The sequence below is a fragment of the Centruroides sculpturatus genome, unplaced genomic scaffold (assembly GCF_000671375.1).
Source record: "Centruroides sculpturatus isolate CEXI.00-Female unplaced genomic scaffold, Cexi_2.0 scaffold992, whole genome shotgun sequence".
Taxonomy (NCBI): domain Eukaryota; kingdom Metazoa; phylum Arthropoda; class Arachnida; order Scorpiones; family Buthidae; genus Centruroides; species Centruroides sculpturatus.
In genome coordinates this window covers 159283-178437 of record NW_019385115.1, presented here as the reverse complement: position 1 = coordinate 178437, position 19155 = coordinate 159283, and the positions used below count along the sequence as shown (strand labels likewise).

Here is a 19155-nt window from a genome sequence, read left to right as displayed (position 1 = left end):
GGCGCAGAGCGAAGCTCTGCGCCACGCGACGCGCCTTCTAATTTATCGATATTTATCTAAATATCTCGAGTTTTATTAAATAATATCGGTAGCATACACGGATAATTTACTTTATGTAAAAGATAAATTCGTAATTGGGACCAAAAAAAAAAAAAATTAAACCAATCGGATTTAAAGTTCGTCGCTTCGTTTCGATGCGATTCGAAGCGACGCGTAAAGACGACTAGTGTTTAAGAGATATTTACGTTATTCTAGAATTAAAATACAACCCGTAGTATATTTTTTCGTTATTTTAAAGGCTATTTACATTATTTAATTGGCAAACAACCGAAACGGAATTTAAATTAACGGTAGAATTTACGGATCGGGGAGGTCGCGACGCGTTTTTCCAAGCGACGTCGGATTATTGTGTTTTCCTTTAAAATTTCTTATATTTTTCATTATTCTTTCCGATTTTATATCTATATTACACATCGTTTTAGTATGGAATAAAGGTAGAAACCCAATTCTGTAGTAAATGGGATAGGAATTTCATACAACTCCCTTCAAGGCGGAAGGGTGGAAGAGATTGGCGAAGTGTTTAAAAGGGAGTACGAACTATCTACAAAATAAAATTGAGAACACTACTAGCGCCTTTAAAAAATCTATAAATAATAGAGAAGGAACGTGTTTCTTTAGCCACACGCTTTAAAAAATAGGAATTTATCAGGAAGACAGCGAGCGTTGTACCTCTAACTGACCATCACGGTGGCACAGATTCTTTGTTCATAAAGGGAAGAGAGAGAGAGAGAGAGAGATTTCTATCCTTAATAATCATGCACGTAGCTTGGCTCTGGATGTTCGGATGTCTGGTCTTTTGGTTTCTTTTGGGGAGGACTTTAGGAAGAAGGAACCCTTCAGCTTATTACAGAAAGCTTCCGGCACCCGAAGATAATCACTTCTTTCTTTACTTCAAGTGGTTAATTTCCGTATGGCACTCTTCTACCAACTACAAAATCGGTGAGTCTTTTAAGTTTTGTACGTAAACGTGAAGAGTTGAGGGAAAACTCTCGATTATCCGGTGTCTACGGTACAATTTTGGGGGATTAGATTGGTCGTATTCAGCAACGTAACACGTGGGTGACTTTCAGAGAGGGGTGAAGTCTTTGTATGGTAAACTGGCCCCTAAATACATGTTACAAACGTAAAGAAAATCCGGAAAACTCCACGTTAGTTAGGTGCGAACCCGCGACCACTCACTCGGCAGCAATATCAGAGGTGTATCGTTAAAGATCGACAAGAAATCGATTATTCGGTGTTGATTTATGTTATATTTATCACGAATAATCCAAAGCTCGTCGTGCTTCGTTTAAAATAATACAGGGTGGGAAAGAAAGTCACTTAACACCCCTATTACAGAATATAAAATGCATCCAAAGTTAATTCGCTGGTGTCAGGAACACGTAACACCAAGGGAGAAACAGATTGATGTGCGGCCGCCATCTTGACGGCGGCCATATTGAATAGAATTCCGATACTGTAATTGGGAAATGGGTCGCGTAACACGTCATTTAGGGTGGGAATTTCATTTCTGTAGTAGGGGTTTGTTAAGGGATTTACTTTTACACACTTTACTTTTAAATTCGAACTGGATCTATAACAAACCGAACGTACTCGAGAGGAAGGATCGATACGCTCTGTTATTTTACAAATAATATAATTATCGAATAAAGAATCTACCATTAAANCAACTTTTATTGTTTCTAAACTTCGTTTAAACTTCGTTTAAACTTCGTTCCTAAACTTTGTTTGCGATATCCTATTAAAATAATACTAACATCGTTACATTAACTTAATTTATGCCTTTTATGTGTAATCTATAACAAACCGAACGTACTCGAGAGGAAGGATCGATACGCTCTGTTATTTTACAAATAATATAATTATCGAATAAAGAATCTACCATTAAAGTAGCAAAAGTATCGGATTTTTTCGTCAGAAAATTACACATTTAACAGCTATTCTTCTCCAAGGAATGCTTTGACCTAAAATATTTCACGCATCAGTTTTGAAGGTTTTACTTCGCTTTAAGTTCAATGTCTTTCCTTCTTCTCTCCTCCCCCGAAACCAATTTAAAAAAAAAGGATAATATAGTTTATTATCTTGTTTTACGAGTTCAATATGTCTTTCTTTTTGAATGTCCCAAAAATAATGTTAAACTAACGGGCATCGTTGGCATATAAAATGAAAGAAAATTTTTCTAATCTGTCAGCGAGTTGTCTAACTTTCCCGGCCAAACACATTAAAAAATACCGTCGGATTCGTCTTAATTTTGATCGTAATTTAAGCAAAAAACTTTGGCATTTTTCTTCATAAAAAAATGATACAAAATGTCAGTTTTTCTTAATAGACAATTCTTCTTTCTCATTTTCTTTTCTTTTTAAATAGTTTTTCCATTCGAATGTATTCTACATTTTTTCTTTTTCTATTATTTTTCAGTCGATGGTCTAACTGTGCGGTAAAGCTACAGATTTATATAAGAGAAATGGGAGCTTATTTCTCAATTTTCTACGTGAATCTCACACGAGGTTCATCGATCACCCTTCTTTATTACGCCATTCGATCTCCCTTCCGGCACTTTTTTACTTTAGTTTTATATTCTTTGTCTTCTTTTAAACGTGACTTTTAAATTGCATCCAATAAAAAAAAGAAAATCTATTGTATTATCGAAGTCAGAAAAGGTATAAATTGCATCAATTAAACCAACGAAATCACTAGAAAAAAACAATGATATTTAGCTTACGACGGTTAGAAACTAAATACCTGTTTTATATATTAACTTGTTAGACCCATACCTTTATATTTCCTTAGCCAAAGAAATATAGAAGCGAGTTCCAACCCCACTCGAGATACGACGCGTGATCCCCTCTAATTCTTCACCCCTTCGATATTTAACTACCAAAATTTAGTATAACACGCAAACATCTCTGCAAAATTTCAGAGATTTTCGGCAAAAGGAACAGGATTTATTAAGCTTAAAAGTGGGTGAAGAAATGCGTGCCACTCCCACTCACACACACAGACATTCGTATATGCAGGAAAATCCCTTCGAATTTCTTTGTATTTTTCGACGTTTCGAGGTCCTTTTAGTCCAGAAATGTAAAGAAACTTGGTGGGAGATCATTTTTTTGACCGATGGTCGTACTTTCCCCCTGTATAACTTCCATATTACAGCCGGGAAAGTAAGAGTTTAAGAGTTATAACGTATACCTCACGTAAATAAGGCTATTCGTTTAGAGGAGACTTTTACTTGCATAAATCTTCTATTGTATAATGGAACCTAAATAGCTATAACGTTAAACGTGCGTTAATTAATCGGAAACGGGTTTTCTCCACGTCAATAACACCTAAATAGGGTCCTTTTTCTCATAGAAAATCCTCACTGGAGGCATTGCCAAATATCGCTGCTTCTCTATACACTGTATTAACCAAACACTTAAAACAATTTCATTAATTTAAAGGGCCTTACGAGGCTTTAATTAAAGCTGTTAACGTGGAGGGCCGAAGAACAATTAGATAGCAACCAACCGCTATAAGGGAATCCAAATCCACACACGGTACCACCTCGTTCCTTGTTGAATCTTACCAAATCTTGAGCGTTTTTATCTATTAAAAAATCTGTAAATCTTTAATTTGTCTTATAATATATTTTTCTATCTAAATTTGGCAGCCACCTTTCGTATAATAGAAGAATTAGTATCCCTTTTTAAGGATCACGGAATGATTCAATACAGATTTGGAAAATTGGCCAGTTACGTTATGCTCTTTCATCACAAAACCGTACAAGTGAGTAAATTTTGTACAGGAAAACCCTTCCCTTTAATGTATTTCTCGGTTATTAATTTAATTTATGGACTTATTTTTCCACACAGCCAATTCTAGAAAATGGCAACAACATCAATAAAGCCGGTTTCTACAATTTCTTCAAGCCGTGGTTAGGAAGTGGACTTTTACTCAATTCGGGAGAAAAATGGAGAAAGAGAAGAAAACTATTGACACCAGCTTTTCATTTTTGCATCTTGGAGAACTTTCTACCCATTATGGACGAGCAATCACGTCTTCTAGTCGAACGCCTCGAGCAATGTCGAGAAGAAGAATGGATCGATATCGTTCCATACATTGCTCAATGTGCCCTGAATACCATTTGCGGTACGTTTAGTTGTTTTCACTCACGTTTTTACTTTAAATATTCCACTCAATAGATGGAATCTTTCAGAAACCGCAATGGGAATTCCAGCCAAAACTCATATTTCAAGAGGTTCCCATTATTTCGAATCGATGAAGATGTAAGTTATTGTATTTCAAGCATTACAAAGAAATATAATAGAAAGGTTGCGGCCGAAGTTTTCGTCTGTAAAACGTGAACGTCGAACGTCGAGCGCCTCGTACGAGATAACGGCGCTCCACGTTCGACGTTCACGTTTTAAAGATGAAAACTTCGGCTGCAACCTCGCTAATAACAAAGAGTTTTACATTTTTAGACTCGGGGTCCCATGAAATACCGAGAAATGCAAAGAAATTTCGGGTTTGTTCAGTATTTTAGCGTATGTGTGTGTGGGGAGGGCGATTATGTTCAGCCATTTTGAAGCCTTATAACTCCTGTGTTTTTTATCGAAATTTTCTGAAATTTTGTAGGGTGGTACGTGTATTAGTGGCATTGATGCTATTAAATTTTGGTAGTTAAAGGTGAACGTGGTGAAGAAATAGAGTGGGACCATCTAATAATGCATCCTGTATATTTAAAGAAAACAAATATATTCATTCTATTTCTTCAAATCTAATCGATCTATATTATGTGTGTCACTCTTGTATACTTTTAAAAATTACTAAATGTAATTTTAATCCGACAAAACAATTTGAAAATGTCGTTAAACAGGCGGCTTCTTGTTTTAGCAATTTATGTCGGGTGTTATTCCCGACACGTTTGTTCGAGTAAACATTGTCTACGTTGTATTTTCTAGGTAACTCGGTATACATTGCTGTTACGTTGCAAAGGGAGACATTTCTCACTATTTTTCTTTCACTGGACGGATTACTTTTCCAATTCGCTCTTTCCACTGATCTAATTTACAACTTTTATTGTTTCTAAACGTCGTCTAAACTTCGTTTAAACTTCGTTTCTAAACTTTGTTTGTGATATCCTATTAAAATAATACTAACATCGTTACATTAACTTAATTAATGCCTTTTATGTGTAACTGGCCCTTATTTAAGTGTTACAAATGTGAAGAAAATTCGGTGGTGAGGTTGGAATCCACGATCTCCCCTACGCTGGTGTTATACTGGTGGGCATGGAATATCTTGAAGTACAAGTCGACACCCCCTATAACACTATTGATAATTCCGTTTTATGTGAATTCCATGTTGTACGAGTCACTTAGATTTTACGAATACGTGTGCGAAGCTGTGAACGGCTCACGTATTTGTAAAATCTAACTGACTCGTACAACATGGATTTCATATAAAACGGAATTATCAATAGTGTTATAAGGGGGGTTGACTGGTATGCACGTTGTAATTTCTTTAATTTTATAATTTAGAACGATTAATTATAGTATAATTTTCAGAAATATTCGAAATTCGAGGATATATTTCAAAGATATTCTAAGAAATCGAACGAATGTAGTCTAGCTTCTGGCTAAATTTAGTTCGATATAAGATTCTTCTTTCAGAAAGTTTATTCTTTATCGATTCCTTCTATTTTCTAGAAAAATCTTGAAAAATTCTTGTCACAAACTTCTTCGAGTATTGGTTAAAGAAAAAGGAAAATATAAACGTAATTAAAATGGAAATTTACCGAGGTTGAGACCGAAGTTTTCAACGCAAAACGTGTACGTCGGACGTTCAGCGCCGCCTTTCTACAAGCCTAGAAGTTTGACAATGACGTTTGTGACGTTCCGAACGCCATTTTTAAACTTCTGGCTTACAGGAAGGCAGCGATAAACGTCCGACGTACACGTTTACGCGTTGAAAACTTCGGCCTCAACCTCTCTATAAAACTGCAAGATTTGACCTTAGATACTTTGTTACATTTATTGACGATTTTTAAAAAAATTTTCGCCTTTTATTACTTGTATTTTAAACAAATGAAATACTAGAGAAGTGTATAAATTAATCGAACAGGGTGTGCGAGACTATACTACAACGAGTTTTCCACATTTGGACTTGGTGCGACTTCATCTTCTACCTGACTCCTAAAGGTTTAGAATTTAAAAGAAATTTAAAAGTAATGAACGACTTTATAAAGCAGGTAACTTTATGAATTAGCGTGTAAGTGGATGGAAGTTTTCCCCTCCCCCTACGAAAAGAATTGAAATTTTTCTCTCTAAAAGGTCATAGAAGAACGTAAAACTACTTTAGAGAAGAACAGAGAGAAATCTGTTGAAGTGCGTGACGAAGATAACGATATTTTCTTCAGAAAGAAGAGCAGGAAACCTTTTCTAGATATTATACTCGACTGTTATTTTAACGATCCGGAATTCACGTTAGAAGACGTGAGGCAAGAAGTTCATGTTTTCATGTTTGGGGTAATTTGTTTCTCTTAAATTTATAACGAACATAAAAGTGAATAATAAAAACTCTTCGGGGATTCAGATAAACGTTAAACTTATAACAAACTTTCTCTGTTTTCAAAGACTTTGCACGCAGGGGTTTTTGAAAAAATAATAATAAAAGAAGTAACGTGTATACTAATAATTCCGTTTTATATGAATTCCGTGTTGTACGAGTCACTTAGATTTTACAAATACGTGTGCCGGGCTGTGAACGGCTCACGTATTTATAAAATCTAAGTGACTCGTACAACATGGAATTCATATAAAACGGAATAATCAACAGTGTTATAGGGAGNTTTTCTTTACAACTTGGTAATTTCTCTCTGTCGAAATCACCCGTTCGCTTCGCGGTTATAAAAAGTAAGGAGTCAAAAAATAGATTAACATTTATTTGGTAGCAATATACAGTATATACATTATAAAAGGGGCGTCGGATGGATTTGAAGTTACAACTGTCTTCATGTGTTTTTCGATTGTCTCCTCGAAGAATTTCTGGGCATCCGTGCATCTGACAGGAGCATGGTCGTAGCTATCTGTTCGACGACTAAACTGCGAATAATTCCCAAGGTATGGCAGGTAGAAATTCTGGGACGGCATTGAGAACAAACTATGTGTCCGTTGGTACATTGGTACACGGGTGGCTGCACCAGATTATAGCAGATGGGACAGCGTAACAAGCAGGTTAGGATAGAATCGGATGGAGTCGAGCGAGTCTGTAAATGAGAGAGATGTAGGTGTTATTTCTTAAAAGAATGATTGATTTTTTTTTGTTATTATTAATAGCGAGGTTGCGGCCGAAGTTTTCATCGCTGAAACGTGAACTCCGAACGACGAGCGCCGCTTACAAGATAGCGGCGCTCGACGTTCACGTTTGAGCGATGAAAACTTCGGCCGCGACTTCGCTAATAAACTTATATTCTTCTTTCATCTTTATTTCTATAATTAAAGGAGAGTTTAAGATTATATCCTCCGGCACCCACCACCGGAAGGACCCTGAGTGAAGACGTGGAATGCGGTAATATTTGCTTTTATCTTCTTTAGAAATTGTCGAATTATAATTAGTAATTCTTCTCCTCTTAATATTTATAAATTAAATTAATTAAAATCAATGAATGAATTACATCATTCTATAAGATATATCAACTGAATTTAGTGTTATTTAAGTGCTGACTTCCGCTTCCGGCAGAGAGTTAATAATAATTCGATTGTCAGCAATTTCTGGAATTTTTAATTTACTAGTTTATAAAGAATTCTGAATGAGAAATAAAGGGGGGGAAGTAATGAATTTCGTATTCTGTAGATGGATATCGAATTCCTAAAGGGACGAACTGCGTGGTACTTATCTACTTCCTGCATCGTAACCCGGAAGTGTTTCCCAATCCGGAAGTTTTCGATCCGGACAGGTTCTTACCCGAAAATTGTGCCGGAAGACATCCTTACGCCTTCATCCCCTTCTCTGCAGGTCCTAGAAATTGTATAGGTGAGTCGAGTGGTGTGCTTTTGAGTTAGGAAGATCGATATCGTAACCTCCTTTTAAAGTAAATTTTTCTTTTATTTAACTAATTCAAGATGACTGTAAATATTTAAAATTCATTTCAACATCTTAATTTTCTTTTTATTAAGTTTTTCTTACTTATTTGCTGTGTAATTATTGAATACAGCGGTATCAAAGTGGTGCTAGTTTCTATTGTAATCACATACCGGATGGGTTTATTCGTGTAGAGAGAGATAAATATTTAACTTTTTACTTTTAAATCTTTCAATATGGCTAACAAAATGATACGTAAATCAATTATAAGGTGACAGTACCAAATTTATCGCTGTATTTATGATACAATAGTACGACACCCGTATACTACGTTTATGACTGATACTCCTTCTGGATTATCATTATGGCACTATATTGTTCTCATTTTTATTCTACCATGGGCATTAGCATCCCATTTTTCCGTATGTATCGCGGATTCGGTCGGGCCTACAATGGAGGCGGTGTTGAAGGAAGGGCACGAGAAAGATCACTCATAAACTCATCCTAAATCCCCCAGAAAGATAGACTAATTCTTTAATAGCCTTGTATTTCAAACCTTGTATTATGTACAGACGAATCTAAACTCAATTTACCCGCCTAAACTGTCCGTAGCGTGGCGCTGGACGGCGGAAAAATAGTTCGGCTGCCCGATGACGTTTTACGTAATTATAGGAGTTTTTTTTACCGTTGTGTACGGATACCGCCACAATTTTTTCGCCGTCTTATAGGAATCGTAATTATAGGAACCAGTCTTATAAAGGGATTTACTGTATTTACAAATTTTTATTCGTTTTAGGACAGAAATTTGCAATTATGGAAGAGAAAACAGTTTTGGCTAATGTCATGAGAAATTTCCATGTCGAATCCTTAGACGAGACGGTGCAACCCGTTTTGAGTGTCATTCTTAGACCTTATGGTCCCATTAGAATCCGAATTAAACCAAGGAAAAGGATAGAAGAACATTAATGTTTTACATAGAGAAAATTTGAAGTAATCTCAAAAGAATTGATTCTACAGACTATCGATCTCGGTGTAATTCTTCCAGCTCATTGAACCTATACGGAATCAATAATGTAGTTTCTACAACAAATCAATCTATTGTCCTGATTGAAAAGACTCGTGGTAGAAACATTAAAATTGCATTGGCATAACGCGTAATTTCTTTGTAACCCTATCTTATATTTCAAATAACCAACATAAGAAAGATACATTTTAATTTCTATGTAATTTATTACACTAAATCAATATTAAATTACAATAGGCTTCAACAGGATTCAATTGTATATTGCGCGTAACAAAACACGGAATGTTACGTGATATTCTTAATTGTATATCGATTGCGTTGAGTTATAATACGAGTTCTGTACAGTTTTATATTAATTTTTAATAAAAAAAAAATAACTTTAAATTTGAACGTTGTATTTCTCTACACAAGATACAAACGTTAGTTTTTAACGTTACTATGATATAGACAAGGGGGTGGTCAAACTTTGCCACGATAGGAGCCATCAGTAATACGCGAGACAAGCATCCTGCATTAGAACTATATATAACCTATAAACTATGGGTGTGTGGTGTGTATATATTTGTATACTGGACGTTAAGGGTGACCCGCAATAAGGGTCTAGAAAAGCTGCAAGCGGTTTGGCCACCTTGGATACAGACAATTGTATTGTTAATGAGCAGATTAACCGAATATTGAAATACTAACTTTTGTGTGGAGTCATCTGTTATGAAATATTATTAAAAATAACTTTTATATTATTAATTAATACAAAATAAGCAAAATGGCTTAATTTTGAGGGTAGACACAAGCTTTTTTTTTAAAAAAAATTGTGAGGATAATAACGAGTTTCCCGGAATTTCCAGTGTTTTATAATAACACCCGGAAAAGTGGATTGAAAGAGTTTTTAAAGTCCTCCCGTGGCAACCCTATGTAGAATACATTACGTTAATTGGGAAACATAATAGATACGTTTAATTTTAAGTGTATTAAAGGACTTCTCGTGTTTTATATCGATAATAAAATTCAATTTGTGGTGAAATTATAATTCAATTTCCGTCCGGTTAATCGCTTAACACGTCTCCACGTCTGGGCATTAGTTTAATTCTGATCTTTCTTTCGGGGTGGCTGACGACTTTGATAGAAACCGGTACCGATTCGTCCAAAGAACGTAAATTAAAACATCTAACGATGTTGGAAAGTAAAATTTTCATTTCCATCATGGCGAATTTCTGTCCTAAAAGAAAAATAAATGTAGCCATTAATTTTAAATACCAGATTTTTCCAGTAACATTTTCAACGTTTCTACAAATTTATTCGTGTTTTTACATTCGAAAAGACCAAGAGAAGGAGGAAAAAAGAAAGAAGAAACGTCGGGGCATTAAACACGATATCTCTTTAATGAGTGTATTACGAGAAATATTAATCTCTCTTTGAAAGTAGTTTATCGCCAAAATATTTTTACGGTCTCTCGTCATCTAACTTATACAGATTAGCATCGTTGTAGTTCATAAAAAGCATTTTAAATACATATAATTTCAAATATATCTCGAGAGCTTTTTTATAAAGAATTGATAACGTCTTCAAAAGAATCTTAAGAAACTGTACTGTATTTAAACGAAGTACAGAGGATACGCTTTGTACACGTACTAAATGTTCTATTACTTTACAAGCTGCTATATAATAGAGAGAAATTATAGATATTTTTACATTGTTTCAATGTGGTACAAGTAGACCCCCCCTATAACACTGTTGATAATTCCGTGTTATATGAATTCCATGTTGTACGAGTCACTTATATTTTACAAATACGTGTGCCGGGCTATGAACGGTTCACGTATTTGTAAAATTTAAGTGACTCGTACAACATGGAATTCATATAAGACGGAATTATCAACAGTGTTATAGGGGGTATACTTGTACTTTAAAATGTCGAGGTGTGTGTTTAGGACACGATTTTTTTTTTTTAACCCAATTTAAATGTTAATAAATCCTGTGCCTTTTGCCGAAAATTTATGAAATTTTGCAGGGAGGTTTGGTTATTAGGGCCATAGATGCTATTAAATTTTAGTGGTTAAAGGTCGAGGGGGTGAAGAGAGGTGTCGGATTTAATAAAGATATTACTCGTTATTATCATTTATAACTTTTTAAAATATTATTTATAGAAAATCTTATAATATTTTAAGAAAATTCAAATGAAAACAGCAAACAGCAATGCTTACCTATGCAATTTCTAGGTCCTGCAGAAAATGGAATGTAAGAATAGGGAATGATTTTCGTAATGTTTTCTGGAAGAAATCGATCTGGATCGAAAACTTTCGGATTTGGAAATAATTTCGGATTTTTGTGCATAAAATATATAGGAATTATACACATGGATCCTCTTGATATTTTATAATTATCTAAAAATATAATATAATATAAATACATTAAAAAAAAAAACGAGAATAATTGAGTAGGAAAACATCACTACACTTTGTACTGTTAAAATATTTTATATTTCTCGAGTCTGCAATGCAAGAGGAAAGAGAAAAACAGAAGAAAACCAAAGCCAAACAATGCCATCATCCTACTGGAACACCCATTTATTTTCATTTCAATTGATATTGGCTTAAAGGAAAAACTTACCTACAACAATATCTTTCGTTAAGTTTCTGGTCAGTAAAGGAACCGTTGGATATAATCGAAGAGTTTCCTGAAGAAAAAAAAAAAAATCTATATTATCTTACCAATATTCATCCCTTTATGGAAGAGTTAGGAATTTGTATATCTCACTCTAATCACAGCCTCTAAATATTTCATCCTTTGCATATCTTCTTTAGTGATGTGTCGAGACCAATCATTCCCAATTACATCCTCAACTTCTTTTCGAACTTTATCTTGAACGTTTAAATGCTTACCCAGCAAATATAATGTCCACGATATAGTAACTGATGTAGTGTCGTGTCCCTTTAGCAGCAACCTTTTTTTGTTTTCATTTATTGCCAATTATTCGGGACAGAATATAAAGTTTACTTACCCCAAATAAAAATAATTGAACTTCTTTACAAGCATCCTCTATAGTAAAATTAGAATCTCTCTTTAAATAATCTAAAAGTAGATCCAAAAATGCTAATTTCTTCACCCTTTTCTCTTTTATATTTTCTGTAGAATTTTCTCTACTTCGTTTTAACTTGTTTTCGATTATCTAAAAATATTTAAAGTCTTATTTACAGTAAATTCTCTTTGATACAAGTGTAGACTCCCCCCCTATAACACTGTTGATAATTCCGTGTTATATGAATTCCGTGTTGTACGAATCACTTATATGTGAGCCGTTTACAGCCATGCACACGTATTTGTAAAATCTAAGTGGCTCGTACAACACGGAATTCATATAACACGGAATTATCAACAGTGTTATAGGGGGGGTCTAATGTATTTACAGAAATTGATACGAACCTTATCAGTTATTTCTTTCAAAATCTTTATGTTTTTCGATAATTCTCTTCTGTTCTTAGTTAAATGGAATATGTACTTCGACCACAAATATGGCTGCCAAGCTCTCATTTGAATAATATTACAAATTCTAGATGAATTTTTCTATATTTTAATCCTTCGAAAATTATATGATTCTATAAAAAGACACGTTAAAACTTACCTGGATAATGATCTTTGGTACTGAGAATAATCATAATCGTATGTATTTCCTTCGATACCCATTGCAGTTTCTTAAGTTTAAAATAAAAAAATAATAATAATAATAAATAAATCATTTTATAATGATTATTTAATATATATTTTAAGTATTTACCGCATATAATATCCATAACAGAACGAGTAACGAAGGGCACAATATCAATCCATTCTTCTTTTTGGTAATTCTTCAATGTCTTTATTAACATTTCGGAATGTTTTTCCATAATTGGGAGAAAATTTTCCAAGATTTGAAAATGAAATGCGGGTGTTAATAATTTTCTTCGTTGCTTCCATTCTTCTCCATCCCTTAAATTAAAAAAAAATCCATTAAACTATAGAATTATAACGTCTTCAAAAACACCTAGACCCACCAGTGTCCAAGAGGTATTCGTACCCCAAACACTGGGTTCGCGCCTCGCTCGAATGAGCTGGCCACGTGGAGTTTTTCGGGTATTCTCCACCTCTGTAACGCCCAAATAGGGGCCATTTTCCCTTAAAAAGACCACCCTGAAAGGTTGCGTTGCCATAAATTAACAAACAAACAAAAACACCTAAAATTTGAAATCGTATTGTCTTGAAACCGATACGTTATATTAAAAAATGTGACAATACAGATCCGTATAATTGTAGATTAATTATATTTCGGGTTGGTTCGAAATATAGGGTACTATTAAGGAACAAAATTGTAGGGGTACCACATCCACAGCATTAATTAAGGGTCCTTAACTAATGCTGTGGTTCAAAAACACAAGGATTGACCCGTAATTCAATGATAATTACGTGTATGTGTATTCTATTTTGTTCAATATCTCAAAATTGAGCGAAGATTAAGGAACAAAATTTGGCATACTTCTTCAATTGTTCATGGTGCACTTTAACTTACCTCAACAATAGCGATGAACTCAGCCATTCTTCCATAAAACTATAAATCACCGATCTGCAGTTATTTTCCGTATTTCCCAACAGAACCTAAAGATATACTTTTAAGAAAAAATAGAACCATTCCAAGAAATTATTACGAATTAAAATCTTACTTTTACGAGATCCGGACGATAAAGGAAAACAACTCTAGAGAAAGGCAGATTGAGAAGACATATTCCACTCTTCCGATGGATTTTTAAGAGTAAATTTAGGTAATTTAACACACCTAAATGATTAAATAAACAGTATAAATCACTCTACTCTAGGTATAAACCTGAAGATTTTCTTGAAAATTCTTACTCTCTGTAGAAAGTCGTCCAGTAGCAATCAAGGAATAAAGAAATTTTAAATAGTATAAGAAGTGATTTTCTCCCCTTCCCGGTATCTTATCGTACGTCGAATTTCTTCCATACAATGTATTTATAAAGAGAATAACAATTGGAACCAGTAAAATTAAAGAAATCACAATAAAAAATGGCGTAGAAGTCCACCAAGTCTGTGTTTCTGGTATGGACATGTCTTATACTTTTGAATAGAAAACTCTCCTTAATTTTAACTTTATAAAGGAAATAAACTTTTAGTATTATTGTTTTTATTACTTAAAACATTGCGAAATATAAATAAAACTGTGTCAATCTTATACAATGAAGCTGAGAGGTATAACATCCTTACACAGGAACTTGCATCACCATTTTAAATTTATAAATATAATACTATTGTTCTATGAAATTCGATAAAAAATAAAAGAAATTAAATTCATTTCTTATCGATTTCATTATAGTACTTAAGTGAGATCCATGGAGTACTTATGGGGGTGATTTGGGTGTTGGATCCCCCCTAGAGTCTTTAACACTTAAAATCAAAAAAATGCATGGATGAACTGTACTTTATGGTACCGAAATTTTAATATTTTATTCTATTTTCAAGGAAATATATAAGAAAAAAAATTTTTCCTGGTGTTATATTGGTATATTTATTTATTGTCTAGGAAATGTCTTTCACAGACAAGAAGAAAATATTATTATATGACTTCTTTGTTGCTTCTTGTTGATGACAACACCATACAGTTGTCCCTTTTTGTCCATAGTATAAAGCTCTACTGTACATGGCATCGGAGGATCGTAGTTTGAAATCTTAATCGGGGCCTTCCCCTCCCGAACCCACTCTCTCTGCGAAACACGGGATTTTCATCCTTGAAAAAAACCCTTTAACTGAAGGGAAGAATCATCCTGCTTCAGTGTATTTGGACATTCGTGTTCCTCTTTTGCCTTCGGGTCATGTGTGGTACACTTAATGAGTGTCTTGCAAAGTTATTCAACAGCATAATCCGCTTCAATTTCCATTTTGTTTCGGTTTTTTACGCTCTTCTAATGATTTATTGTTCCCTATTCCAATTGTTTTCCAGGAATTTTTCTCCTTCCTATTGTATTGTTTGTATACGACATTTGAGTGATCTGCCAAAGGAATGATGCCACCCTGAAGGACTTTTATATAGGAAACTTTAGTTATAATTTTTCTTCACAGAGGGCAGCACGATACTGTCCTGCTCGGAAATTTGTGTGTCGATCCGCCATGATGAAAAAACGAGTCTTTGTTTTATAAATAAATTGTTTTAGTGTTTCTTTCCACGTTGAATTAAACCAAATATATTTCCACTTTCGGCAGTTTCGTAGCTTGTAGATCTACACAAATAAACAGATTTACATTTCAAAAATGAAATTTGAATCATTAATTAATTTATAAATAAAAATATTCTTCTATGTTATTATTTAAAATTAAATTTGATTTTTTTCGTGAAAATCGTTTACGCGTTACGTCATACGTTTCTAATCGATCTCGTAATGTGATTATTACGTCACGTTTCGTTAACCCGTCTCTATAGTAATCTTAGCCTTTATATAGTAGACTAAGGCTGGAATGAAACAATAATTTGGAGTATATTAAACAATAGAATTGCTTAGATAATACCCTCCTTTCGGAGCAACATTGTAACGAAACACTAAAAAGATGGGCCTAATATAGGGGTTTCGTTGCTTTAGAAAGGGACCATCCACTAGGGTTTCGTTCCAATGGAAAGGGGCCATCGCATGGATTCCCCCGTTACAATGGAAAGGGACAATCCCGCTAGGGTTTCGTTACAATGGAAAGGGACCATTCGCTAGGGTTCGTTACAATGGAAAGAGACCATCGCATGGATTCCCCCGTTACAATGGAAAGGGACAATCCCGCTAGGGTTTCGTTACAATGGAAAGGGACCATTCGCTAGGGTTCGTTACAATGGAAAGAGACCATCGCATGGATTCCCCCGTTACAATGGAAAGGGACAATCCCGCTAGGGTTTCGTTACAATGGAAAGGGACCATTCGCTAGGGTTCGTTACAATGGAAAGAGACCATCGCATGGATTCCCCCGTTACAATGGAAAGGGACAATCCCGCTAGGGTTTCGTTACAATGGAAAGGGACCATTCGCTAGGGTTCGTTACAATGGAAAGAGACCATCGCATGGATTCCCCCGTTACAATGGAAAGGGACAATCCCGCTAGGGTTTCGTTACAATGGAAAGGGACCATTCGCTAGGGTTCGTTACAATGGAAAGAGACCATCGCATGGATTCCCCCGTTACAATGGAAAGGGACAATCCCGCTAGGGTTTCGTTACAATGGAAAGGGACCATTCGCTAGGGTTCGTTACAATGGAAAGAGACCATCGCATGGATTCCCCCGTTACAATGGAAAGGGACAATCCCGCTAGGGTTTCGTTACAATGGAAAGGGACCATTCGCTAGGGTTCGTTACAATGGAAAGAGACCATCGCATGGATTCCCCCGTTACAATGGAAAGGGACAATCCCGCTAGGGTTTCGTTACAATGGAAAGGGACCATTCGCTAGGGTTCGTTACAATGGAAAGAGACCATCGCATGGATTCCCCCGTTACAATGGAAAGGGACAATCCCGCTAGGGTTTCGTTACAATGGAAAGGGACCATTCGCTAGTGTTTCGTTGCTTTAGAAAGGGACCATTCGCTAGGGTCTCGCCATCTTGCTAGTGTTTCGTATTAACCCGAAAATTTTTCAGTAGTAATTCCTTCTTATAATACATTGATTTTTGTGTCTAATAACTCCGCTTTTGCACGAACAAACTCTTGGGATTAGTTCTTTTACTTTTTTGCCCATTATAGGGTATAGGCCTATAACAGAAAGAAAGTATGGCAGTCGGTTTAAAAAAAAAAACATGAACCTCCCCTCCTTGATTTTTACATTTTTTGACTCGAGGACCCCTTTAAACGTCGAGAAATTCAAGGGTTTTTCTATACGTACGGATGTTTGCGTTTGTGTAAGTGGAAAGGGCACGATTATGTTCATCCACTTTAAAACTCAATAACTCTTGTTCTTTTTGACGAAAATTTCTGAAATTTTGTAGGATGGTTTGCGTGTTAGAGGCATTGATGCCATTAAATTTTGGTGGTTAAAGGTCGAGGGAGTGGGAAGATAATGGGGGTCACGTATCGTATCTCGAGTGGAGTCGGATTTAATGACGATTTTACTCAGCTTTTTACACAAGGTTTATTGAGCTTCAAAGTGGGTGAAGAAAAGATTGTCACCCCCACTCAAACACATAAACATTCATATATACATACAGGGAAATTCCCCCGAATTTTTCGGGAGGAGGGGGGTAAACATTATCCGGAATACACCAGAGGGAATGTATGGTGTATTCCAGTTCTGGTTTTCTTCATCGATAACTTTTATATAGAATATGAGATCGAACGTATGAACTATATATCGATCAGTCAATTATTCTTTTATAAGAATGTTGATTTGGGGTTTCCTTAATTCTTCCTTCTCTTGTTAATTGAATGATTTGTGTGTCTCCTCCACTCGTAATGAGTCGACGTACAGTACTTTACTTGTCGAAGTTTCAAAGAATTTTAAATATAATTAAATGGCATTTATTAACGATATGTCGTACAGAAGCGAATGTTTGGTCGAGATTCGGAACCATTTCCATGGAAACTAATGCATAAATGCGACCAAGCGTCCACCGGTGGCGGAACCTACGCACCGTTACGCGTCGTTGGTGTTACCAAGTCTTTTTTGAAGGTCGAATCATCGATTCTGTTAAAAATACCACCCTTTTTTGCATCATTTATGGCCCAAATTTATAACCCCAAACCTTATTTTGTCACCTGGAAATTACGTCATCAACTGTGCCCATGAATTTCTATAATAAAACTCTGGTGTGCACGTTTCTGTTAATTTTTAAATTTGTATTTACCTCGGCTCGTTGTGTTTTAACACGCTTAAAATAGCTTCGAAATTAGCTTATTCGTGACGTAATTTAACAATAGTCTTTTCGTTTGCTGTGAAGAATCTCTCTTACGTTCTCATTTCGTATAGATCTTAGAAGGGAGGGCCCCTCTACTGACACTTTAATTCTTTCTTCTACACCACTCTTCTAATCTTTATAAAGGGAGATCTTAACAATAAGAGAGATTTCTCCTTTATCTTAAGATTAAAAGGTGATGAGGACTCGTTTATCTATTACTATAACACTTGTATGCCCGGTATTAGCGAGTGATAATTGAAACTAATTATCTCCCCATTCCGTCGACCTTTAATCACCAAAATTTAATAGCATCAATGCCCCTAATACATAAACCTCCCCGCTAAATTTCAGAAATTTTCGACAAAAGGAATGGGTGTTATTGAGCTTTAAAAGTGGGTGAACGAAATCGTGTCCTTCCCCCCCACACACACACAACTAAGATCCATACATACAGAAACCCAATGGATGCTGCACCAGACAAATTCGGGACTGGATCACTGCAAAATTTCCTGTCGTTTCTCGGAGAATATAGTATCTTCTTTAGTATCAAGAGGGGGTGCTGCAACACATCCCCTGATACTTCCCTGTGATTTTCGATGTATTATTTACGACTATTGTAGGGTAAATTCTGTAATTATTTACCGGAATTTAGGGGAATTAGACTAGAAACATCCGTTAAAGTAAGACAAAGGAAAGGGATTTCTATTGTCTTGTCTACGTGAAGACTAGGAGACACAGAATTAATAGGATCGTCTTCTGTTTCCGAGCTTTAAAAAAAGGGATTCCAATTAAAAGGAGGAAACAATTTCATATTTTTTCTTATTCTCGGAGGTAAAAAAATTAGTTAAAACACCAACTTATGTGTTAATTTAAAAGTATTTCCTGTTTCATTTCCACAATACACAACGATTCGGAGATCCTCCTCCATCGTAGAGGTCATAGTATCCAGTGACATTCGACAGAGTTGTAACTGTTCTTTCGTTCGCCGTCCCCATACTTAGTAGGATGTATCGACGTGTTGTTGCCACAATCTTGGCCCCTTTCCAGGATTTACCGAGTTTATATTCACCGTTACCTCCCCAAATTTTAATTAGATCGCCTTATT

General features: G+C 35.3%; 3 protein-coding genes across 3 annotated transcripts; 2 read left to right on the top strand and 1 right to left on the bottom strand.

Moving 5' to 3' along the window:
- Positions 1-815: 815 nt before the first annotated feature.
- LOC111634990 (cytochrome P450 4c21-like) lies at positions 816-6584 on the top strand. The gene is made up of 6 exons (XM_023379833.1): positions 816-999; positions 3710-3825; positions 3912-4188; positions 4256-4325; positions 6163-6289; positions 6372-6584. Exons 1-6 carry the CDS (start codon positions 816-818, stop codon positions 6582-6584), a joined length of 987 nt encoding a protein of 328 aa, XP_023235601.1.
- A 528-nt stretch (positions 6585-7112) lies between these two features.
- On the top strand, positions 7113-9344 carry LOC111634988 (cytochrome P450 4c3-like). The gene is made up of 4 exons (XM_023379832.1): positions 7113-7160; positions 7542-7608; positions 7894-8073; positions 8918-9344. Exons 1-4 carry the CDS (start codon positions 7113-7115, stop codon positions 9085-9087), a joined length of 465 nt encoding a protein of 154 aa, XP_023235600.1. The 3' UTR covers positions 9088-9344.
- An 844-nt stretch (positions 9345-10188) lies between these two features.
- On the bottom strand, positions 10189-14240 carry LOC111634987 (cytochrome P450 4C1-like). Its single transcript, XM_023379831.1, has 11 exons — positions 14024-14240; positions 13837-13949; positions 13686-13771; positions 12918-13108; positions 12765-12834; positions 12566-12692; positions 12144-12311; positions 11900-12073; positions 11753-11819; positions 11347-11526; positions 10189-10361 (listed from the first exon to the last, which is right to left on the bottom strand). The coding sequence occupies exons 1-11, from the start codon at positions 14238-14240 to the stop codon at positions 10189-10191; spliced, it is 1566 nt and encodes a 521-aa protein (XP_023235599.1).
- Between the last annotated feature and the right edge of the window lie 4915 nt (positions 14241-19155).

Bases quoted from the DNA above. Each gene is read 5' to 3' on its own strand.
- LOC111634988 (XM_023379832.1), top strand. From the start codon at position 7,113: ATGGTCGTAGCTATCTGTTCGACGACTAAACTGCGAATAATTCCCAAG. The intron at 7,161-7,541 runs GTATGGCAGGTA...CTATAATTAAAG, and splicing joins AACTGCGAATAATTCCCAAG to GAGAGTTTAAGATTATATCC. The intron at 8,074-8,917 runs GTGAGTCGAGTG...TATTCGTTTTAG, and splicing joins AGGTCCTAGAAATTGTATAG to GACAGAAATTTGCAATTATG.
- LOC111634990 (XM_023379833.1), top strand. From the start codon at position 816: ATGCACGTAGCTTGGCTCTGGATGTTCGGATGTCTGGTCTTTTGGTTT. The intron at 1,000-3,709 runs GTGAGTCTTTTA...TAAATTTGGCAG, and splicing joins TTCTACCAACTACAAAATCG to CCACCTTTCGTATAATAGAA. The intron at 6,290-6,371 runs GTAACTTTATGA...TCTCTCTAAAAG, and splicing joins TGAACGACTTTATAAAGCAG to GTCATAGAAGAACGTAAAAC.
- LOC111634987 (XM_023379831.1), bottom strand. From the start codon at position 14,240: ATGTCCATACCAGAAACACAGACTTGGTGGACTTCTACGCCATTTTTT. The intron at 12,693-12,764 runs GTAAGTTTTAAC...AAATTCATCTAG, and splicing joins TACCAAAGATCATTATCCAG to AATTTGTAATATTATTCAAA. The intron at 11,820-11,899 runs GTGAGATATACA...TTTTTTCTTCAG, and splicing joins ATTTAGAGGCTGTGATTAGA to GAAACTCTTCGATTATATCC.